This window comes from Rhinoderma darwinii, chromosome 3, assembly GCF_050947455.1.
Source record: "Rhinoderma darwinii isolate aRhiDar2 chromosome 3, aRhiDar2.hap1, whole genome shotgun sequence".
Taxonomy (NCBI): domain Eukaryota; kingdom Metazoa; phylum Chordata; class Amphibia; order Anura; family Rhinodermatidae; genus Rhinoderma; species Rhinoderma darwinii.
Genome location: NC_134689.1, coordinates 392,384,288 through 392,410,107, shown reverse-complemented (window position 1 = coordinate 392,410,107; position 25,820 = coordinate 392,384,288). Strand labels below are relative to the sequence as shown.

General features: G+C 43.1%; 1 protein-coding gene across 1 annotated transcript in view; it reads left to right on the top strand.

Moving 5' to 3' along the window:
- The first annotated feature begins 2,623 nt into the window (after positions 1–2,623).
- Positions 2,624–25,820, top strand: part of SHFL (shiftless antiviral inhibitor of ribosomal frameshifting) — a 36,920-nt gene continuing 13,723 nt past the window's right edge. The window contains exons 1-5 of the mRNA XM_075858953.1: positions 2,624–2,763; positions 18,412–18,553; positions 20,221–20,270; positions 21,552–21,593; positions 24,192–24,221. Coding sequence (XP_075715068.1) covers positions 2,734–2,763; positions 18,412–18,553; positions 20,221–20,270; positions 21,552–21,593; positions 24,192–24,221 — 294 coding nt within the window. The 5' untranslated portion in view covers positions 2,624–2,733. The remainder of the gene's footprint in view (positions 2,764–18,411; positions 18,554–20,220; positions 20,271–21,551; positions 21,594–24,191; positions 24,222–25,820) is intronic.

Below are 25,820 nucleotides of genomic sequence, written 5' to 3'. Positions count from 1 at the left end.
GCTTCTCAAACATTTTATAGCGGATATTTAGACATTGTTTCTGTATAAGAGATGTGGCCGGTGTATACATTCAGCTCATCACATGCTGCTCATGTTCTTATAAAGCTGACGGGTGGGCCTGCAACCGCGCGAACATATCACATGGACAGCAGGTGGGCCTGTGTGCTTTAAAATATCCAGGGCTCAATTTAAGTCCCAGTCCGGCAATGGCTGGATACCAGGGTCCACCCCCTCTGGGTCTTCTGTGCGGAAAACCAGGGGCCACAGTCCCCTCTGGACCCCCAGTTTTGTCTGTGTGTGTCAGCGTCACCAGTCCTTCACTACTATAGTGGGTGACACATCCGGATTGATACAGGTGAGATCATATTTGAGCCCATTATAATAATCACAATGGGGACCCTTTAATCTGACTGCCCATAGGCCTAATCCCACATTCATTTTTCACAAACATTATTAACAACATTTATGGCGTCTGATCCTGACACAGCGCCCCACTTGTCCTTGTGGCTGTGATTCTATCTAAAGCATGATGGAAGTTGTAGTACCACAATCATACCTCCCAACTTCCAAGAATCAAAAAGAGGGACAATTGATGCGGTGCGCGTAGAAATTTTTGAATTTAAGCCACGCCTCTAATCCCACCCAATCCCCGCCCATACACTCCCGGTTCAGCCCACACAGTATCATGCTCCCATAGTGCCTCCCACACAGTATAATGCCAAATAGCTGCCCCCACAAAGTATATTGCCCTCTAGCTGCCACCATACAGCACAGTGCCCCCATAGCTGCCGCCATACAGTATAATGCCCCAAACAGTATAATGCCCCATAGCCGCCCCATACAGTAAAATGCCCACACAGATGCACCCATACCGTATAATGCCCAGATGCCCCCATGCAGTATGATCCTCATACATCATAATGCCCAATAGCTGCTCCCATACAGCATAATGCCCCATGTCTGCCCCCATACAGTATAATGCCACCATGCCTGCCCGCATACAGTATAATGCCACCATACATTATAATTCCCCCATAGCTGCCCCATACAGTAGAAACAGTAGGAAGAAAATGCAGGGACCTGATGAAGGCTGCGGTACGGAGCTGAAACATGTTGTCCGTTATTTCCCAATAGATACCGCCATCTTTACTTGGAAGTCCGTTTGTGATGTTTAGCAGGGCTACAATCGGCCTGTTTTTTCATCCTATTGTTTGCATCTGAGTTACTCTCATTACTCACGTATCCGGCACCAGGGAAAGCGGCAGCTTGCATCATTTCAGCCTATTCACTTATTCACAGAGTGGTGCTTGCTCAGCGCATCCTGACCAGGTGAGCAGCTCAACTTTATTTAATGTTCATCCAAACCCACTAAGGGTCCACACTACGGAGCGCCATCTTTTTCTCTTTTAAACCATACAGTATAATTCCCATATAGCTTCCCCCATATACTGTAGTATAATGCCCCTTTAGCTGCCACCATACAGTATAATGCCCCCAAAGCTGCCCCATATAGTATAATGCCCCTACAGCTTCCCCTATACAGTCAAATGCGCCCATACAGAATAATGCCCCCTTAAATGCCCCCATACAGCATAATGCCGCCTTAGATGCCCCCATACAGTATAATGCCCCCTTAGCTGCCCCTAGTGCCAGTGCCTACATAGATAGTGCCACAGTGCCCATGTAGAGAGCGCCAGTGTCCACTGTAGATAGTGCCCCTTTATAGTGCCTCTGTGCCACTGTGCCCATGTATGTAGTACCACACCCTTCTTGAAGATAGCGCCACCATCCCTGTAGATAGCACCGTTGGTACTCCATATAGGAGCGGAATCCCCAGCTAGTGCATAGGCCGGGGACTCTGATTCTAGAGGGAACCCCTGATGTCACTGTCCATAAATGGACAGTGACATCAGTGACTACTCCTAGAGCTGACACCGCTGCCAGAGCGTCGGCAACGGGGATTCCGCTCCGGAGGAGCCACTGACGTCACTTTCCATATATCACATATGGTCAGTGACTTCATGGACTTCCGCTGGCACAGCGCTTAAAGTAGCGTTGTGCCCGGGGAGTCCTCGGCGAGCGGAGGAGCTCCTTCTGCTCCTCCGCTCTGTGCTACAGTTTCCCGCTTCAGCATTTGGTTCAACTATATCTGCGTCCTGAGGACACAGATGCAGTGGACAGCGGAACATACCCCCGGGACAACACCCGGAATCCGGGACGGTTGGAAGGTATGCACAATGTATGTGAAACACCTGGAACTGTATGGAACTACAAAATCCAGCACTGTCTACCAGCCTCGGCATGCTGGGATTTGTAGTTCCACAATATAAAGTAGCTGTCCCGCTGTACAGCTACAGTAGTGTCAGTACCCAGCAAACCCCACCCCCTGCATGCTGAGATGTGTAGTCCCACAATGTATGGCGTTGTTCTGCTGTGGAACTACAGACCCCAGCTACATCTACACCTTCTGAATGATGGGATTAAACGGCCCACTATGTATTGTAGCTTTTCTGCTGAAGAACTACAGTCCGTAGCAACTTCTAGTGTATGCTGGGGTTTGTAGTGCAGCAGGTTTTCAGTCACATGACATAGCTGTCAGGCTGTACAGTAATGCAGATGATGATACAGTGATTCCCGCACACGCTGCAGTCTCCTCCCCTAGCGGGCGGACCCGGAACAATCTGCAAGCAACGGGCCCCGACCGAGCAGACAAGTCCACCGACCACCGGGAGAATGCAGGGGAACTGCGCGGAGGAGCTGGAGGCGAGTGACCGGCGGGCTGCCCGACCTGCCCTACATTATGTGCTCTATGTTCTGTGTTTTATATTCTGTGCTCTATGTTCTATGTTTTATATTCTGTGCTCTATGTTCTGTGTTTTATATTCTGTGCTCTATGTTCTATGTTTTATATTCTATGTTTTATACTCTGTGCTCTGTGTTCTATGTTTTATATTCTGTGTTCTATGTTCTATGTTTTATATTCTGTTCTCTATGTTCTATGTTTTATATTCTGTGCTCTATGTTCTATGTTTTATATTCTGTGCTCTATGTTTTATATTCTGTGTTTTATATTCTGTGCTCTATGTTCTATGTTTTATATTCTGTGCTCTATGTTTTATATTCTGTGTTTTATATTCTGTGCTCTATGTTCTGTGTTTTATATTCTGTGTTTTATATTCTGTGCTCTATGTTCTATGTTTTATATTCTGTGCTCTATGTTCTGTGTTTTATATTCTGTGCTCTATGTTCTATGTTTTATATTCTATGTTTTATACTCTGTGCTCTGTGTTCTATGTTTTATATTCTGTGCTCTATGTTCTATGTTTTATATTCTGTTCTCTATGTTCTATGTTTTATATTCTGTGCTCTATGTTCTATGTTTTATATTCTGTGCTCTATGTTTTATATTCTGTGTTTTATATTCTGTGCTCTATGTTCTATGTTTTATATTCTGTGCTCTATGTTTTATATTCTGTGTTTTATATTCTGTGCTCTATGTTCTATGTTTTATATTCTGTGCTCTATGTTTTATATTCTGTGTTTTATATTCTGTGCTCTATGTTCTGTGTTTTATATTCTGTGTTTTATATTCTGTGCTCTATGTTCTATGTTTTATATTCTGCGTTTTATATTCTCTGCTCTATGTTCTGTGTTTTATATTCTGTGTTTTATATTCTGTGCTCTATGTTCTATGTTTTATATTCTGTGTTTTATATTCTGTGTTTTATATTCTGTGCTCTATGTTCTGTGTTTTATATTCTGTGCTCTATGTTCTGTTTTATATTATGTGCTCTATGTTCTGTGTTTTATATTCTGTGCTCTATGTTCTGTGTTTTATATTCTGTGCTCTATGTTCTGTGTTTTATACTCTGTGCTCTATGTTTTATACTCTGTGCTCTATGTTCTGTGTTTTATATTCTGTGCTATATGTTCTATGTTTTATATTCTGTGCTCTATGTTCTATGTTTTATATTCTGTGCTATATGTTCTATGTTTTATATTCTGTGCTATATGTTCTATGTTTTATATTCTGTGCTCTATGTTCTATGTTTTATATTCTGTGCTATATGTTCTATGTTTTATATTCTGTGCTCTATGTTCTATGTTTTATATTCTGTGCTCTATGTTCTATGTTTTATATTCTGTGCTCTATGTTCTATGTTTTATATTCTGTGCTCTATGTTCTATGTTTTATATTCTGTGCTCTATGTTCTATGTTTTATATTCTGTGCTCTATGTTCTATGTTTTATATTCTGTTCTCTATGTTCTGTGTTTTATATTCTGTGCTCTATGTTCTGTGTTTTATATTCTGTCTTCTATGTTTTATATTATGTGCTCTATGTTCTATGTTCTGTGTTTTATATTCTGTGCTCTATGTTCTGTGTTTTATATTCTGTGTTTTATATTCTGTGCTCTATGTTCTGTGTTTTATATTCTGTGTTTTATATTCTGTGCTCTATGTTCTGTGTTTTATATTCTGTACTCTATGTTCTGTGTTTTATATTCTGTGTTTTATATTCTGTTCTCTATGTTCTGTGTTTTATATTCTGTGCTCTATGTTCTATGTTTTATATTCTGTGCTCTATGTTCTGTGTTTTATATTCTGTGTTTTATATTCTGTGCTCTATGTTCTGTGTTTTATATTCTGTGTTTTATATTCTGTTCTCTATGTTCTGTGTTTTATATTCTGTGGTCTATGTTTTATATTCTGTGCTCTATGTTCTATGTTCTGTGTTTTATATTCTGTGCTCTATGTTCTATGTTTTATATTATGTGCTCTATGTTCTGTGTTTTATATTCTGTGCTCTATGTTCTATGTTTTATATTCTGTGCTCTATGTTCTATGTTTTATATTCTGTGCTCTATGTTCTGTGTTTTATATTCTGTGCTCTATGTTCTATGTTTTATATTCTGTGCTCTATGTTCTATGTTTTATATTCTGTGCTCTATGTTCTGTGTTTTATATTCTGTGCTCTATGTTCTATGTTTTATATTCTGTGCTCTATGTTCTATGTTTTATATTCTGTTCTCTATGTTCTGTTTTATATTCTGTGCTCTATGTTCTATGTTTTATATTCTGTGCTCTATGTTCTGTGTTTTATATTATGTGCTCTATGTTTTATATTCTGTGCTCTATGTTCTGTGTTTTATATTCTGTGCTCTATGTTCTGTGTTTTATATTATGTGCTCTATGTTTTATATACTGTTCTCTATGTTCTGTGTTTTATATTCTGTGCTCTATGTTCTATGTTTTATATTCTGTGCTCTATTTTCTGTGTTTTATATTCTGTGCTCTATGTTCTATGTTTTATATTCTGTGCTCTATGTTCTATGTTTTATATTCTGTTCTCTATGTTCTATGTTTTATATTCTGTGCTCTATGTTCTATGTTTTATATTCTGTGCTCTGTGTTCTATGTTTTATATTCTGTGCTCTATGTTCTATGTTTTATATTCTGTTCTCTATGTTCTGTTTTTTATATTCTGTGCTCTATGTTCTATGTTTTATAGTCTGTGCTCTGTGTTCTGTTTTTTATATTCTGTGCTCTATGTTCTATGTTTTATATTCTGTGCTATATGTTCTATGTTTTATATTCTGTGCTCTATTTTCTGTGTTTTATATTCTGTGCTCTATGTTCTATGTTTTATATTCTGTGCTCTATGTTCTATGTTTTATATTATGTGCTCTATGTTCTATGTTTTATATTCTGTGCTCTGTGTTCTATGTTTTATATTCTGTTCTCTATGTTCTGTGTTTTATATTCTGTGCTCTATGTTCTATGTTTTATAGTCTGTGCTCTGTGTTCTGTTTTTTATATTCTGTGCTCTATGTTCTATGTTTTATATTCTGTGCTCTATGTTCTGTGTTTTATATTCTGTGCTCTATGTTCTATGTTTTATATTCCGTGCTCTTTTTTTAAATATTCTGTGCTCTATGGTTTGTTTTATATTCTGTGCACTTTATTTTGTGCTGTTATGTCCTCTACGTTCTAAATTCTGTGTATTGTGCACTATGTTCCACACTTTGTGCTTTATGCTCAGTGTTTTATATTCTTTAAAGGCTATGTACAACTCTGAATGTGAGATCTAAGTTAAGAACATAAGACAGATGACAAGTGGATCCTGCGTAACAGAGTCATGTGGGACCCGTTGACACTGAACCCGTCAGTCCCGCAGACATTACTGGTACAGGATTGAGCGAACGATACAGCTGCTCTGTTTACAGGATACAGAGCAGCTGTATCTCAAAAAGTTAAATTAATTTTTATTAAAAACTACTTTCAAAGGTGCACCAAACACACTGACTGACCTTTTCATACAAAAAAGAAATCACTTGATGGGCACGTCCAGACGTGGCGGAATTGCTGTTGAATTCCGCTGCGGACAGTCCAAAGTGGAATTCTCCTGCGGCCGTTTTTACATTTGTTTCAATACATTTTTAGGCAAGTTAGTTCAGACATTGCGGAAAACTCCGCTGCGGACCATTGGCTGTGGTGCAGAATTTTCCCTCCACAGCATGCACTGTCTGTGGTGGAGAAGAAGCGGAATTTCACTGCGTATTTCAGCCTTTGCAATGCAAAAACTGACATCTGTGGCAAGTCCGCTGTCTTTTCTGCAACGTCTGAATTACCTGTCAAATATGCAAATGTTGGTACAGATTTGTTGCGTAATTGCCCCAAATCTGCACCAACATTTGCAGCGGAAAAACGACGCCACGTCTGGACGTGCCCTATAGGTTTACATAGCCTTTGAATGTATTTTGTGTATTGTGCACTATGTTCCACCCTTTGTGCTCTATGCTTTGTGTTTTATATGCTGTACAACGTATTTTGTGTTTTGTGCTCTATGTTCTGCATTTTATATTCTGTGCTCTGTTTAAGATGTTTTGTGCTTTGTTTTCTGTGCTCAATGTTCTATATTATGTGTGCTACATTATGTGCTCTATGTCCTACACTCCGTGCTCGGAGTTTTATATTGTATGCATTGTGTTTTGCGCTCTATGTTCTTTTATTTTATATTCTGTGTTCCGTATATTATGTTTTGTGCTTTGTGTTCTGTATTTTTTTTTATTCTATGCTCCTTTTTCTATATTATGCGCTCTATGTCCTACACTCTTGTGCTCGGTGTTTTATATTGTATGCCTTGTATTTTGTGTCCTGTGCTGTATGCTCTGTGCTCTTCCTTGTGTATTATGTGCTATTTTCTATACCTTACATTCTACTCTCAAGGGTCTATATTTTTAGTTGCTTCTATTCATAGCATATTGGGATGCAATATGCTATAAAGACCATAATAAGTTGTGTTTTTTGCTAGGATATTCCATAACTTACTGTTCCATGAAGGTCTGACCGCTGGAGCACCCAACAACCGCTAGAACTAAGGGTTTGCTGTGCCTCACTTCAGATATTTTTCCTGCACAGCGCCAGGTCGGGATTAGAACTGTGCAGACAAAATTCCAATTCAAGGGGGTCCCATTAAAAAAAACATTATTCCATGCAGTTCTGTTGACAAAATGTTTAGTTCTGACCAATGGAAATCTGTTCAGAATGTTTATTTATCATGCCGTCCAACTTTACTATGAGGCAGAGTTTAACCTAGACAGATGAGTTTGTCAAATGTAGCAGAGCTAAGTTTGTAATTTGGCAGAGTGTGTCTTGTTTTAACTGTGCCTTTCTATAGCACTGCAGGTAAAACCATTATCTTACATCCGTTAGTTTTTGCAGTGCACAAAAGACACACATGACAGATTCACCTCTGCTACATCTGTATATTGGTTGACGAACATACTGGGAATTAATAAATATGGGAATGTTCTGGTATGGCACTGGTTGACAAAAAAATACTCACCCCAATCAGAGGCGCATTCTGATCACTTCTACTAGCACAATATATTATTGCCAATGAGTTATTAAAGGGGCAGTCCCAAAAAAAAGGAAAAGTAGTGAATTCCATTTTAGTGAATCAGAGTTACGGAAATCTAAGATTGAAGGCACTAAGGGCATGGCCAGACGTGGCGTATTTCTGCAGACACTGTCCGCATCAATGCCACACATAATCTGCGTTGCAGATTCCGTTGCGGCTTTGCCTAAAATGTGCAGTAAATTGATGCGGATTAGCCGTTGCGTATTCAGGTGAAGAGTACATCCTGCTGTCTTTTAAAACATTTCAACTCAGTCTGGCTATAGACCTCGAAACTCATAGGTCCAGCCAGAATGAAGAAATATCCTGTTTGTAAAACCAATCCGCAACGCAACACACATAACATCTGCGGATTTCATTGCGGAATTTTGAATCTCCTTTGAAGTCAATGGAGAAATTCCGCTACACGTCCGCAACAGCCAGTGTATTCTGCGGACACCAAATTCCGCACCTTAGCCTATGGTCCACAGCAGAGTTTTCCGCCATGTCTGCCCGAACCTAACTAAAAAGGTGTGGAAACCAATGGAGAAAATGTCTGCAGCGGAATTCCAGAGCAATTCCGCCACGTCTGGCCGTGCCCTTAGAGGTTAAGGGCACGTTCAGACGTGGCGGAGTTTTTCCGCTGCAAATGTTGGTGCAGATTTGGGGCAGTTACGCAACGAATCTGCAGCAACATTTGAATATTTGACAGGTAATTCAGACGTTGCAGAAAACACAGCGGACTTGCCACAGATTTCAGTTTTTGCATTTCAAAGGCTGAAATCCGCAGTGAAATTCCACTTCTTCTCCACCACAGACAGTGCATGCTGCGGAGGGAAAATTCCGCACCACAGCCTATGGTCCGCAGCTGAGTTTTCCGCAACGTCTGAACTAACTTGCCTAAAAATGTATAGAAATAAATGTAAAAAACGGCCGCAGGAGAATTCCACAGCAATTCCGCCACGTCTGAACCTGCCCTAACTCCCATTGTTTCCTATCAGTGTCAGATTTACGTCTCCGCAGCTTGTTCCCACAAAATGCTCTCCGTTTTTGGACAATAAGTAATGAATAGGGACTAGCAACTCAGAAACCATAATCCAGATCTGACCCTAAGGACCAGTGCCCATTTCGGCCGGACCTAATGGATAGCAATAAAACAAGCAAATATTTTTTTTTTTTAAATCAAGCCTAACCTGGTGCTGGAATCTAGAATGACCACACTGAGGCTTCAGCTTAATGTGGAAAGAACTCATTGAGAGAATACGCCAAAAAATACCTGCAGTGGGTAAACTCCATTAAATTCTTCCAGGCCCCGTCTATATGTCCTGTTAGTGCATATTGATCTCCACGGCCCTGTTCACACTTTCCAGATTTGAGGAGGATTCTGCAACGAAAATCTGCGTCAAATCTACAACCCTGTTCACAGTAATTTTCCACTTGGATTTCATTCCGCACCGTGGACAAAAAAATATATAAACAACATGCTAATTATTTTTGTGGCTCCCACACTGTATTTTTCCATTTGGATTAGTACCATTGAATGAAGCTAATCTGAGTGCGAATCCGTGTCACATCACACTGCACATCCGTGGCAGAAATCCGATTTGCTACGTATCCTCTATGCAAATCCGACATGTCTGAACAGAGCCCCTGCTTCAAAAGCTCCTCTAATATGGCTATCATTCAGGAGGACTCGGGCCATTATAAGCCCCTTTCTGGAAATGTTGATGAGCCATCAGCGGCATTATCAGACGATCGCCAGGGTTTACTGTGATCAGCATACCGTTGGGGGACCTACCTCATGAAACGGGGTCCTAAGTGGACAACCCTTGTGAGGCTCAGAATTTCTTCCATCGATGGAGTCCAGCAGGTAGGAGAATGAGTCTGGTTATGTGCAGCAGGGTAACGGAAAGAGCGGAGTAACAATATGGAAAATTAAGGTCAAGGTCACAGATACTGGTTTGTTGTAAGTTCGTACGGCTGAGCTAAGGGTCACAGGTTACAAGGCCGAGGTTGGGCAATTTTAGGAATAGAAGAATAAAAAGTTCTGTCCACAGATGAGGGAGAAGGAAAGGAAAAGCTAAGACCAGTACATGAAGAACAAAGCAAGCAGTAATGAAGATCACAAGCAGGTCAACCTAAGAGTTTATATAGGTGCTCTGAATGTCCAGCATGTAATACCCTGGCGATGACAGCTGACCTCCAGAGCTTTCAGAAGACGAACCGGTACCAGCTCATGTACCAGGCCAGCTTAAACTAAAAAATACGTTTTCAAGATGAGACAAACCAAGAAGCCAATACCCTTAAAGTTCTCGTTGTAATATTGAGCACGTATTTCCGAACCCAGCGGTTCGTGAGAGGTGTCAGCAACAGCTGACACCTGGGGCCAGCAACAGCTGACACCTGGGGCCAGCAACAGCTGACACCTGGGGCCAGCAACAGCTGACACCTTGGGCCAGCAACAGCTGACACCTGGGGCATATGACGTACATCAAATTTCGGTAAGAGGTAAAGGTTGAGCAAAAATTAGTGTACAGTTGCCCACTTCCAGGGTGGCATTATTGATCAGCAACCCTTGGAAGCAATTTTAGGGCAGCCCACCTTGATATAGTGGGAAAACTTTTGAGGGTGGCGATGCGTACAGGTATTAAGCATGAGCAAAATGCCTTGCTGTTTAATGGAAGGAGTAAAGTGATATAGTAAAGCCCTGGAAGAAGCCAAGGAAGGTGAGACCATGGGTCGGGTTTTGCGCAAATTGCGACTTTTCTATATCAGGAAACTGACGTAGGCCACTGTAGGTATCAATGGTGCGGCATTGTCTATACCATCATAATGGACATGGCCTCTAATTGGTTGATAAGAACAACAAGAACATTTTTTCTTCGAGACAGAGTTCACATTCGTTGGTAATAGTCCGTTCATTATATCAATAAATTCTTTTCTCAGCTGCTGTCAAACTAGTGAAGCTGCGGTTTTGAGGAAGTTCATGAGATCATGATGTACTAGTAGTTCCTGCCAGCTGTAGTGCTGGCGACTTGGCACTGCTAACCATGTGCAGGGCATGGAGAGAGGAACAATGAATCATTGATGGCTTCCATACTCGCTCTTGCTTCAGCAGGAGCTCAATAGTTGGTGGCCTCATCACAAAGAAAGACTTCTCTCAGCTCTCTACTGCCAACTTCCCGGGCCAAAATGGGCAAACCATAGAGAAATGAAGGCATCAACTTGTTCATAACCACATATTTCCAAATACATTATGGGCAAAAAAAGCTTCTCGGAATTGAAGGTTCACTTTAAAGTGGACCCGGTTGCCCTGCCTGTCGCCCAGAGCCATCTCATCATGGATGTATGGTTGGTGCTGCACCAGGCATTAGCTATTGGTCTTTTGGGGGATGTGATATTGCTATGTATAGGCATGGCATCCTGTTGTATAGTCCTAATGTATGTTCAGACAATTGGTCCCCTTGCCTGGAATATTGTCTAGACAATGACCCAGTGCCCCAACGTCGCTACACTTGAAATTAGCATTATAAGTTGGTATTGCATTAGTGCATACTGTGCCCTGTATTGGGCACCAGTGTCTGCGTCACCCATTCTGTGCGTTGGATTCTTACAATATCACGGTATACAAACAGGGTTTATTTCTAAGCGGATCATTCCGGCTGATGCAATGTGTGCACTGTCTGGCATAATATTTGCGATTTGCAATGTGCGTCGGAGACAAGTGCCAATTGAAGGTATACAGTGTGCCAGGATGCCACATGATTGAACTATTGTGCATTACTTTTGCACAGTTTGGTGTAAACTAAAATAAATAAAAGTCACCTTGAATTTGCTGTAATGATAGGGGTGGGGAAACGGACAAGTGAGCCCTAATCTACCCACCACTCTGTCCCTGCCTACTTGCAACGACCCGCCCTAGGCGACGGGGTACAACTGGATGGCGGTCCCTACGCTCAGTAAGTGCACGAGACAAACATACAAGGGAATATAAAGCAAAGGGAAAGGGGCAGTTGCCCACGGCAACACCGTGAGCAACAGAGTGGTGAACGAGCCAAGTCAAACCAGGAGATCACGAGGTACCAAACGCAGAGCAGGAGAGTAGTCAGTAAGCCAGGGTCAGTATGGAGCAGGATCAAATAGTCAGGAGCTGTAGCTGGGCCAGGAAACCACACGGAAAGAATCACAAGCAAGGAGGAACAGGAAAAGCAGGTATAAATAGACAGAGGGCGGGAGCTAGCTGAGTCTGGCCAGGCTGCGATAGGCTCTCCCACTCCTAAGCCTGCCAGCCTGAGTGGTGGAAGCTGGAGTCAGTCTCAGAGAGATAGACTCAGGTGAAGACTGATTACCTATGGAAGTTAACCCCAAAGCTGTGCCTGGCAGGTCCTTTACATTTGCCTTCTAGCCTCCGGACATTGGTTTGTATCACATCATGCTTGCATGAGCTAATTCCTAACTTTGTGGCAAGCTCTACGATGTTTTCGACTAGACGGGTCATCTGATTTGGTGTGAATTGATCATTAAAGGTCCAATGCTAACATTAGACTAGAGGAAGGCAGCGGCTTGTGCCATGCAATGCTCAGGACGGCTCACGTCACATGGGGCTACTTGAGCTATGCTACATTCTTTTTTATCCCCTAGAAGTCAGTAATGCGCAGTACAATTTCCGTTAACTCTCGACTTGGTTCTGTGCTTTGCCAACTTTTGCGTCAGGCTCATAATTCACAGGAAATGTTGTTTTTTTTGCAACGATACACGACTGTGGTAATATCACCCAACCACTCTAAATCTGCCCGAAAGCATTGAGCAATATATTGATGGGGTCAGGAAGCCTGGGGGTCGAGGGGGCTTGCAACATTAGTGTCCTGCATCCACTTATCATAGAAACAACTGAAATAATGAACCTCTTCACTACTCTAGACCACCCTGTATGCTTCCACTAACACCTTTACTACTCTAGACCACAGGGATGTTTCCCCTAACACCTTTACTACACTAGACCACCAGGGATGTTTCCACTAACCCTTCACTACTCTAGACCACCAAGGATGTTTCCACTATCCCCTTCCCTACTCTAGACCACCAGGGATGTTTCCACTAACACCTTCACTACTTTAGACCACCAGGGATGTTTCCACTAACCCTTCACTATTCTAGACCACCAGGGATGTTTCAACTAACCCGTTCACTACTCTAGACCACCATGTATGTTTCCACTAACACCTTCACTATTCTAGACCACCAGGGATGTTTCCACTAACACCTTCACTACTCTAGACCACCAGTGATGTTTCCACAGACCCTTCACTAATCTAGACCACCAGGGATTTTTCCACCAACACTTTCACTACTCTAGACCACCAGGGATATTTCCACTAACACCTTCACTACTGTAGACCACCAGGGATGTTTCCACTAACACATTCACTACTCTAGACCACCAGGGATGTTTCCACTAACCCCTTCACTACTCTAGACCACCAGGTATGTTTCCACTAACCCCTTCACTACTCTAGACCACCAGGGATGTTTCCACTAACCCCTTCACTACTCTAGACCACCAGGGAAGTTTCCACTAACCCCTCTACTACTCTAGATCACCAAGGATGTTTCCACTAACCCCTTCACTTCTCTAGACCGCCAGGTATGTTTCCGCTAACCCCTTCACTACTCTAGACCACCAGGGAAGTTTCCACTAAGCCCTCTACTACTCTAGACCACCAGGGATGTTTCCCCTAACACCTTCACTACTCTAGACCACCGCGGATGATTCCACTAACACCTTTACTACGCTAGACCACCAGGGATGTTTCCACTAACCCTTCACTACTCTAGACCACCAGGGATGTTTTCACTAACCCCTTCACTACTCTAGACCACCAGGGAGGTTTACACTAACACCTTCACTATTCTAGACCACCAGGGATGTTTCCACTAACCCCTTCACTACTCTAGACCACAGGGATGTTTCCATTAACCCCTTCACTACTCTAGACCACCAGGGATGTTTCCACTAACAACTTCACTACTCTAGACCACCAGTGATGTTTCCACTAACAACTTCACTACTCTAGACCACCAGGGATGTTTCCACTAACAGCTTCACTACTCTAGACCACCAGGGATTTTTCCACCAACACCTTCACTACTCTAGACCACCAGGGATGTTTCCCCTAACACCTTCACTACTCTAGACCACCGCGGATGATTCCACTAACACCTTTACTACGCTAGACCACCAGGGATGTTTCCACTAACGCTTCACTACTCTAGACCACCAAGGATGTTTCCACTAACCCTTCACTACTCTAGACCACCAGGGATGTTTCCACTAAACCCTTCACTACTCTAGACCACCAGGGATGTTTCCACTAACACCCTCACTACTCTAGACCCCCAGGGATGTTTCCATTAACCCCTTCACTACTCCAAACCACAGGGATGTTTCCATTAACCCCTTCACTACTTTAGACCATAGGGATGTTTCCATTAACCCCTTTGCTACTCTAGACCACCAGGGATGTTTCCACTAACAGCTTCACTACTCTAGACCACCAGGGATGTTTCCACTAACCCCTTCACAACTCTAGACCACCAGCTATGTTTCCACTAACCCCTTTACTACTCTAGACCACCAGGGACGTTTCCACTAACCATCTTTTCTACTCTAGACCACCAGGTGTGTTTCCATTCACCGTTTCACCATTCTACACTACCAAGGTTCACTGATTAACTTCCCCAGACCACTTGGGGTGGTACTATTAACCCCTTTACTACCCTAGAACACCAAAAAAAAACAATGTTTTTAACCTCTAAACAACTCTAGACCGCCATAGATATTAAATTCAATCCCTGAATGATCTCAGGCCACAAGACATAATACACACCATTCATCCATAATATTAAAACCACTGACAGGTGAAGTAAATAAGATTGATTACCTGGTTACAATGGCGTCTGACAAAGGGTGGTATTTATTAGGCAGTAAGTGATCAGTCAGTTCTTAACGTTGATGTGTTGGAAGAGGAAAAATGGACAAGCGTAAGGATCTGAGCGTCTTTGACAAGGGCGAAATTGTGATGGCTAGCTGACTGGGTCAGAGCATTTCTAAAACAGCAGATCTTGTGGAATGTTCATGGTATACAGTGGTTAGTACCTACCAAAAGTAGTCCAAGGAAGGACAACCGGTGAACTGGTAAAAGGGTCATTGATGCGGGTGGGTAGTGAAGGCTAGCCTGTTTTGTCCGATCCCATAGAAGAGCTCCTGTAGCTCAAATTGCTGAAAAAGTTACTGCTGACTTTGACAGAAAGATGTCAGAACACACAGTGCATCACAGCGTGCTGCATTTGGGGCGACGTAGCCACAGACTGCTCCCCTGTCCACCGCCGAAAGTGCCTACAATGGGCGTCAAAACTGGACCATGGAGCAATAGAAGAAGGAGGTCTGGTCTGATGAATAACATTTTCTTTTGGACTGCTGGATGCGTGTGCGTCGTGATTCCCTGGGACAATGTTCTGCTGGGAAACCTTGGGTCCTGGCATACATGAGGATGGTAACTTTGACATGTACCACCTACGTACCTAAAACATTGCTGCAGACCAAGTACACCCCTTCATGGCAATGGTATTCCCTTATGGCAGTGCCCTCTTTCAGCAGAATAATGCCTCCTGCCACACTGCAAACATTGTTCAGGAATGACAGAGTTCAAGATGTTGTTTTCTGGGGAGCAGCCTTGAGTGAAGAAGGGGGGCACATAATTATGGAAATCCCTGGTTCCATCATTTATAGAATGTAAATAGTAATTTGTTCTAATCCAAGTAGGCATGGGACTATAGACATGACACAAATACATGCACGGAGGGTGAGGTGGGTGGAGAGCCTGTATGCATGTTCAATGACTGAATGACCAAAGACAGCTGTCCATAGCCTCCAAAATGGCTGCCTATAGTGGCAACTTTGTGTTTCATGTAGGAAAACCGTCTCTGGAGTACATACAAGCAAAATAGTCTGTAGACTACGAGAACATGAACATTGATATACCTGTGCGGCTGCACTCCCCTGACCTTGTCACACCACTGCCAGCAGCCTCTCCATACTGGTGCGCCAAATCTTATAGCGACAATGTAGGTTAACATACCTGTACTGGGCCTGACCGTGGCAATTTCTGATTATATAGAAGGCTTTATGGGTGGAGACACTGGTTTGTAAATTTTTCAGATACCATGGTCAGTGTTTGGTAAAGATAATCCCTATACAGGTCCTTATATAATCACGTTATATAACCAGCATGCCAAGTAGAGATGCATAAGGCACAGTGGTAGGCATAAAGATACTTGGCACTGCTGTATACGGCACCAGTTATTCAGGTGATCGGCAGGAGCATACAGATTGATTTGTATCTCTTGTAGACTGTTGTGTGTCCTTGTCTATATGTAAACAGACCGCACGCTACAAAGCATAACTTTAAAGTAAACCTGACCTTCGCCAGGAACAAAACTACCTATGGCCTTATCCCCTCCCCCGCCAGTGGCTCATTAAACATTGGATAGATATGGAGGTTAACTCTTTCATATGCATGTTGACACTTTCACCTGTGAAGCCAACTCAAATGGCACCCCAGTGATCAGCGGTGATCTATGAAACCCGGCAGCAAGTGTTCAGTTTCTCTGCAGCGCCACCACAGGGGAAATAAGGCATTACACAGTTTGAATTTAAATCAATGGGCTGTCCATGTAGCATACAGACATGCCTGGTCCGCCAGAGGGAAAGACGCAATTTGTAATAATTCTTTACTCTGGCAGATAGATGAGGGTCCTGAAAGAGGGACCTTATTTTATTAACTCAGAATTCCCTGATAGAGTATATAAAAATGGGGTTTCTCAACCAGACAAACTAGGACAGGGCGATTAATAGAATTTAGTACAATGATGGGGACATGGCGCTCATATGAATAGAGATCGAACACCTTTAGGCCGGATTCACACGAGCGTGTGCGTTTTGTGCCCGCAAAAGTTCAGTGTGGCATCTGTATATGGTGCGTGGCTGCGTGATTTTCGCGCAGCCGGCATCATTATGACATTCTGTTTTTATGTTACGACACAGTAAAGAAGGAGGGGCTTTTATGTTTCCCTTCACTTCTTTACCTACTGTAGCGCGAATCACGCGCGTCACCCGGAAGTGCTTCCGTGTGCCGTGCGCGATTTGCACGCACCATTGACTTCAATGGGTGCGTGCTGCGCTAAACACGGGCAAGTATAGGAAATGTCGTGAGGTTTACGCAGCGCACACACGCTGCATGAAAATCACGACCTGTCAGAATGGCCCCATTGACTTACATAAGTCCATGCGACGCGCGTTATTTCCACGCGCGTAGCACGGACGTAATACACGCTCGTCTGAATAAGGCCTTATTTATATATTTTTTAAAATTTGTTAAAAAAAGTTATTTGGCTCCTAAGGCCCCATGCACACGAACGTGCTTTTGCGGCCGCAATTCCCCCGAAAATCCACGGGAGAATTGCGGCCCCATTCATTCCTATGGGGCCATGCACATGACCATGGTTTCCACGGTCCGTGCATGGCCCAGGAGCCCGCACCGCAGAAAGAATCGGCAAGCCTTATTACGGGCGTGTTCTGCGGTCCGGGCTCATTGAAAATAATGGCCGCGGCCATGTGCATGTCCCGCGATTTTGCGGGCGGCTCGCGGCTGACAGGCCGACCCGAAAATCACGGCCGTGCATGAGGCCTTACTTTTTCAATTTTGGAGCCAAAGGGTCAACCAGGTAAATTCAGTATATATTAGGAAAATAATTATATTGTGTCTTGGTATTTTGTTATGTTTGTATAGCCAATAGCTTGAAAATCGAGATTAAATCGAGAATCACACATATGGTTAAAAATAATCGAGATTTTATTTTTAGGCCATATGGCCCAACCCCAAGGGTAAGGACACATAACAATCAATGCTAATGGACGCCGGTCTTACGGGTAAAACTGCAATTAACCATTAACTTTCTATTTATAATCCGCTCGTAAGCATGGCTTTTCGCTGCATGTGTCTTCACCCAAATTGTAGTGCCGGCCTGTGCTGAGGTTTCCTACCAATCAGCTAAATATCCCGGCAGTGACTATATACTCTACATGTCTGCCCCAGCTTTTCACTGGCAACCGATGTGTTTATTTTCGTATTGCAAATAGCTGCTGGGCATCTTAACATAATTAAAAGCGAATTAAGGTACCCAGCAGAAACGTTATACAATCAAAGCAGTTCTGAGTATGTCAATGCAGCAGAGGTGAGTTAGTTAACTGGCACAGTGTGCTGTGATTCCGCCATGTGTGTTTACAGAGGACATAGACAGGTAAAACTGCTCACTTATTATAATTTATTCACTATTCATGGTGCACAAAAGAAAGTTAAATGACAATCTCAGCTCTGCTACACCTATGTATAACAATGTGATGATGTGATATTTTCATTTGTATGAATATCTATGTCTATATCTTTCCAATAGCTGGAGAAGAGTGTTCGCCGCCTTCGAGAGAAATTTCATGGCAATGTCCCGATAGAGACGGCTGTGTTGCTGATGAGAAATTTTGCAAACAATCATGAGCAGGTGTGCAAATGGATTATTCTGTACAAAGATCAACTTAATGGTAAGAGCGATTTATCAAGACCAATGTAAATACTGTGTTCTGCACATATATTGTATTCTTCTATAGCTGTCTAGTTGACTTATGACTATGGCTGCTGTTTTCTCAACCCTTATAAGACAGCCTAACAGTCTGCTGCCCCCTATCCTCTGAAACCATCTACTGCCCCCTATCCTCTGAAACCATCTACTGCCCCCTATCCTCTGAAACCATCTACTGCCCCCTATCCCCTGAAACCATCTACTGCCCCCTATCCTCTGAAACCATCTACTGCCCCCTATCCTCTGAAACCATCTACTGCCCCCTATCCTCTGAAACCATCTACTGCCCCCTATCCCCTGAAACCATCTACTGCCCCCTATCCTCTGAAACCATCTACTGCCCCTATCCCCTGACACACCCTGCTGCCCCCTATCCCTGACAGATCCTGCTGCCCCCTATCCCCTGATACATACCACTTCCCCCTATGCCCTGACACATCCTGCTTCCCCCTATCCCCTGATAGAGCCCGCTGCCCCCTATCCCCTGACACAGCCTGCTGCCCTCTATCCCCTGACACATCCTGCTGCCCCTATCCCCTGACACATCCTGCTGCCCCCTATCCTCTGACACTGACTGCTTCCCTCTATCCTCTGACACTGACTGCTGCCCCCTATCCTCTGACACTGACTGCTGCCCTCTATCCTCTGACACTGACTGCTGCCCCCTATCCTCTGACACTGACTGCTGCCCTCTATCCTCTGACACTGACTGCTGCCCCCTATCCTCTGACACTGACTGCTGCCCTCTATCCTCTGACACTGACTGCTGCCCCCTATCCCCTGACACAGCCTGCTGCCCTCTATCCCCTGACACATCCTGCTGCCCCTATCCCCTGACACATCCTGCTGCCCCCTATCCTCTGACACATCCTGCTGCCCCCTATCCTCTGACACTGACTGCTTCCCTCTATCCTCTGACACTGACTGCTGCCCCCTATCCTCTGACACTGACTGCTGCCCTCTATCCTCTGACACATCAAGCTGCCCCCTATCCCCTGACACATCCCACTGCCCCCTATCCCCTTACACATCCCGCTGCCCCTTATCCCCTGACACTGACTACTGCCCCCTATCCCCTGACACATCCTGCTGCCCCCTATCCCCAGAAATTGCATGCTGCCCCCTATCCCCTGACACATCCTTCTGCCCCCTATTCAATGAAACATCATGCTGCCCCCTATCCCCAGAAATTGCTTGCTGCCCCCTATCCCCTGACACATCCTGCTGCCCCCTTTCTCCTTACACACCATGCTGCCTCCTATCCCCTGAGACCACCTACTGTCCTTTATGCCCTGACACATCCTTCTGCCCCCTATGCCCTGACACATCCTTCTGCCCCCTATGCCCTGACACATCCTTCTGCCCCCTATGCCCTGACACATCCTTCTGCCCCCTATGCCGTGACACATCCTGCTGCCCCCTATGGCTTGACAGATTCTGCTATCACCTCTCCCATGATATACGGCTTCTCTACTTGACCCAAACATTTAATAGTATTTAATCTTTTTGTGCAATTTGTCTTTGTATTGTTAACCTTTGTCCCTGTTTTGGGGTATGACCCTTCCCCACAATAACATTTCCCCTGATAAGCGTTGCTGTCATTTCTGTTTGTGTGTGTTTATATTGTAGACATTGATCAAGATGAGAGAAACAGTTTAAAAAAAGACAAGGTTGCAATGGTAAGACATTTTATTTCCATGTCTAGGAGTTAATGCTGTAGATATACACCAATAGTGACTGGACCGAAACACAAATTATATTAGAAAGCTGCAGAACGTTTCGGTATACGATTGGGCTTTATTTACATAAAAGTGGAAACCCCCTTTAATGACTGATGATATAGCAATATGACAATATGTCTTCCTACTGACCTGTAACTTCAAGCAAAAGCAGCAGAAGTGAAGCTGTGGTGTCAGTGAGAACTTGCGGCTCCAGAGATGGCGCAGCGGAAATAAATAAAGACTTCTGACTCTCCATTCATTTTCTGTGCCGGTCTTCTGTGCCCTACGTATTGTGGACAAAGTATATTTCCTGCCCTAGATTTACCCACCTGTAGGACCTTCTTTTCTGGTGACCCTGGTTAGGGTCTTAGTACTCTGCTGACTCCTGCACTTGTGTGATTGCTTATCTGGCAATTGATTCCTTGGTAACTTAGGAGGAACCAAGATAGGGAGAACATAGAGGAACAGAGGGTAGTAGTAACATAGCCAAAAAGATCAAATAGACAGATACAGATCCAAAGGATTAAGGAATCATGTAGTCGAAAAACTAGCTGGGGCCACCCAGAAGACATATTGTAGTATAGGGGGGCACAAATAATAAATGAGGTCAAAACTTGGCGAGGTGAGTAAACGTAGATGGTAGCATTAACTACTATAACAGGATACTTATAAAACCAGAGGCATTTTTAAAAAAGTACACCCTCCTCTCTGATTTGCCGTGCCGCCACTGAGAGTAGAGCGTGGAAAGAAGGATATCGATGCAGCCTGACAAGGAAAGTTTATTACAAATATATTATAGAAGGTCCCAGGGCTCTATACTACATGATGGCACCAAATTCGACAAAAGCCTCTTACACTAGCAGTCATGGAGACATCCCCTTGTCCTTCTATGACATCATTATGCTGTATTTGACCCTGGTCGACTTTCACAATTTTCAAAGGTTTTCTACTAGTGTCTGGAGAAACCAAGTGTCTGTGACCTTAGAACCTGCACTGGTGGCTTCTGAGACCTTTAGGGCTCCAACCAAAATCCCAAAAGTTGCCTGTTGTGTACAGATGACCTTCAGATACATGCAACAGGTTGAGATGACCTGGAAGGTTGTAGGACATCAAACAATTGTCAGGCTCTCAACCACCAGTATTGAGCTTCAGAGAGGACTTTCGACCCTAAATAGATTTTTTTATTTTGTGCTATAGTAATATAGGGATAATAATGAGGATTTTTATCTGTTCTTTCAGAATGTGATCAATAAATTGAAGAAGGACAGTGAGATGCCAAAGGTAATCCTCATGCCAACTTGGATTTGCCTATATGTAAATATGGTACAAGTCATATGCAGCTGCCCTTGCTCTGCTCATATCATGTACCTGAGATGTTGAATAGGATGTAGTGCTCATGAATACCATACGCAGTGACTTCTTTCATGAGTTCATACCAATAACAAGTATACAGGTCCAACATTTTTTGACTTGCACCTGCACATATACATAACTCTATCTTTGCCAATACTTTGCCTTACATATCTCATACGTAGTTTGAGTTACATTAAGTTTTCTTCTCCTTTCCTATCCAAAGATTAATTCAGACCTACAACTTTCATCCTCCATTGTTACATCCTCTCACTCCTGTCTGCAGGACTTCCCCCGTGTTGCACCCATTCTGTCAGGATTTTAACCCAGAAACGCCTGTTTTCCAGGCAGCAGCTCTTCTCATTGAGCTAACTGGTGCTGCGGGACAGCTCTAATGCTGAAACTGTTGTCTAGTTTCTCTTGACTTTCACCTCTTTGGATTTCTTGATTGGTCTCACCGTTTTGGCTTAAAAAAGAGGCTGACCCTTGTACTTCCTGATTTCCAGACTATTGAGCTTCCTGCCTGTAGTCTAGTTCCTTTATGCCTTACTCTACAAACTGTTGCTGCTTATCTGTGTGCCGAACTTAGATTGTTTGATGACCACGTTTCTGCCCCACGCTACAACTTGTTGCCTCTTATCTGTGTACCGAACTTGGATTGTTTTCTGATTACGTCTCTGCCTCTCACTACAATCTGTTGCTGCTCGTCCAAACTTGTTTCTTCACCACAACTCTGTCTCACTCTACAACCTGTTACTTCTCATCTGTATACCAAACTTGGATTGTTTCGTGACCATATCTCTGCCTCACGCTACAATCTGTTTCCGATTATCTATGTACCAAACTTTGATTGGATTAGAGAAACATAACTGATTTCTTCCAAAAACAGCACAACACCTGTCCACAAGATGTGTGTATTATTCACTTCAATGGAGCTGTGAGGCAATTCCAGACACAACCCATGGACAGGAGTGGCATTTTTTTTTTGGAAGAAAGCAGACAGGTTTTTCTAAACTTGGGCAACCCCTTTAAGCGTGCCTTAAACTCATTTCTTGAAGGTGACCTATCTCACATAACCTTATTCCATGGCCCTTATACAACCTGATCTGATCACAGATATCTCCACTCTGTCCTCAACTAGCAGCCCTTGTCCCATCACTCTGCACTTTACACATGTTTTGGCTCAGATACTGGCTATGCACCAGGTTCCCCGTTGCTGACAAGGGGCAGTTTCCCTAGACAAAAATAGGACCATGTACCTATTGTATCATTCCTCCCATCGCATTTAGATTGGAATGCTCTTATGGGCAGGGACCTCTCTCCTGTAGAGTGTAAGCTCTTATGGGCAGGGACCTCTTCCCTGTAGAGTGTAAGCTCTTATAGGCAGGGACTTCTCTCCTGTAGAGTGTAAGCTCTTATAGGCAGGGACTTCTCTCCTGTAGAGTGTAAGCTCTTATGGACAGGGATCTCTCTCCTGTAGAGTGTAAACTCTTATTGGCAGGGACCTCTCTCCTGTAGAGTGTAAGCTCTTATTGGCATGGACCTCTCTCCTGTAGAGTGTAAGCTCTTATGGGCAGGGACCTCTCTTCTTTTGTCTGTTTGTTCACTTGTTTTCATTACTTGTCGTTTTTTTTTGTTTTCTTCCCCAATTGTAAAACGCTGCCGAATATGTTGGCGTTCTCGGAATAAATAGTACTATTAGAATTTGTTTTGTGCTACCATAGTGCATTGTTGGAGCTTAGATGACAGAAAAAGAGATAGAAAAGGAGCTATGTTCTTAAGTTACTTGCATGTCGGATCCCTAATATCATCCATTATTAGTTTTACTTTGGTTGTGAATGGAGAAGAAAACTCAAAATTAGGTGAAAAATAAGTAAAAAAAAGAAAATGGGTACATGTATAAAAACTGACACATACACAGTTTTTTGGGGGAAACCTCCTGCAGAAAATTCAAAAGTTTCTCACTTCCAGTTTTTCAGGTTTCCCTTTTGTCTGACAGTTTCTTTTTTGGGGGGTATCATTCAATTTGTCACACGCATGCCCTAAATCTATTGAGGACCCTTCAGCCAACACTAGTTTTATATTTAGCTTGCTGTATACTGTTTTGTTATTGAGTTAAATGTACAGTATAAACAGTATGCAGTGAGCTCCCTCTAGTGGTGGCTTCAGAAAACCAGAATTTTATCATTTAACTATAGCTCTATGCAAGGGATTTGGAGCTCTGTATCAGAAAAATGGAGCTCCGACCATTAACAAGGTATATTAAGAAATGATTCATCACAGAATTTTTAACCTATTTAGATTAAAAAAACAAAATTGTGCTCAAGGTTAGACAATCACTTTAATGAGCATGCTCTGAGCACAAGCCTGAGGTAATTTAGTGAATTTGGCAGATAATTTTTTAGAATTTCCTTTTAAAATACGTTTTCTAAACCAGATGACCATTTATTGTTGACATATTACATGTTATCTCTTTTTGTTGTTGCATTGTAAAGATTTAGGACAATTTTGTATGTTTCCATTTCTTAGGGGGATTTGAGCTCGGACAAGGATATAAAGGTAAAGTTCCTAATGCTGTAATGTAAATTTTATAAGAGCTTGCACATTGAAGGAGAGCCCTGTGTAATTTATATGTAAAATAGGAAAATTAATATGGGATGATTTCTGCCTTATCTTACAATTAGCCTTAAAGGATCACTCCAGGAAAAACTTACACTTTGTTATGTCTAGTGTAGGGTCTGAGAATGTGATGCCTGACACATGGACCACCCCCTCAGGCCCTGCACTACATTTAGGCCGCCATACATGGCCTAATTCTGGCCAGATTGGACAGCCAAATATGACAATATGGTGAGAATCAGGGAGTGTATGACTTTTACAGAAGCAGAAAACGACACATTTCTGATAGTCGCCGCAATATATGAGACAGTCGCTGTAATCTAAAACTTCTGGCAAAGTCAGTGACATCTAGTAGCCCATGCATAGAGTGACAATGATTCCTTTAAGCGTTACTAAACTTTAATAGAACTTTTGACATGTCATAGTGACATGTCAAAAGTTTTGATCAGTGAGGATCCGAGCACTGAGACCCCCACTGATCGGTAAAACGAAGCGACAGAAGCGCCAAGGTAAGCGCTGTTCCGATTTGTTTCTGATCGGCTGTGAGGAAAGCCGAGCGAGTGGTGTACAGACTTATAGACTTACCGAGGAGAGCCGAGCAAATCCGATCAGAAACTAAGCGTTCTGCCGCACCTGAGCGAACTGCTGCTTCGTTTTTGTTACGGTGGAGGTCTCAGTGCTCGGAATCCCACTGATCAAAACTTCAGACATGTCATAGTTACAGGTCAGAAGTTTAGATTTGTGGGGGTCCGAGCACTGAGACACCCACCAATCGCTCAAACAAAGCGGCAGAAGCGCTCGTGTGAGTGCTCAGCCGCTTCATTTCTGGTCGGCCTTTTCCGGAAATCAATGTATCTGAGTACGGGCTCAATAGAAAGTCTATGAGCCCGTACTCTGATACATCGGCTTTCTGGAAAAAGCCAAAAAGAAACTAAGCGGATGAGCGCTCACACAAGGGCTTCTGCCCCATCGTTTTAGCGATTGGTGGGGGTCTTAATGCTCGGACCCCCACCAATCAAAACTTCTGACCTGTCACTATGACATGTCAGAAGTTTGTCGAACGTTTAGTTACACTTTAAAGGGTTTGCCTCAATAAGACAACCCTTTTTCGTATTCCCTATTAGGGCATATGAACATCACAGTGGGGACCCCCCTCTGCTAGCAAGAAGGTTGCGCCACTAGCAAAGAGCAGCTCACAGTATGGCATACTCTACCCAGCCACCTGATACATGGTCATGTAATATTACAAATGTAGTGCCAGCCGGCCCCTTTCCCTAGGATGAAATACACTGCGTTCCAAGTTATTATGCAAATGTTATTTTTCGCAGATTTTCCTAAATAGTCGATGCAAATGACAGTCGGTATAATCTTCAAGCCATCAACCGTTGGAGTATAATGCAAATTTTATTGAACAAATCTCCTAATGAGAACAGATTTTTTTTAGAAGTGAAAAACTCAAAATGCACTGATTCAAATTATTATGCACAACAGAGATCAAAACATTCTAAAGGTTGTAAAGATAACTAAAATGGTAATTTG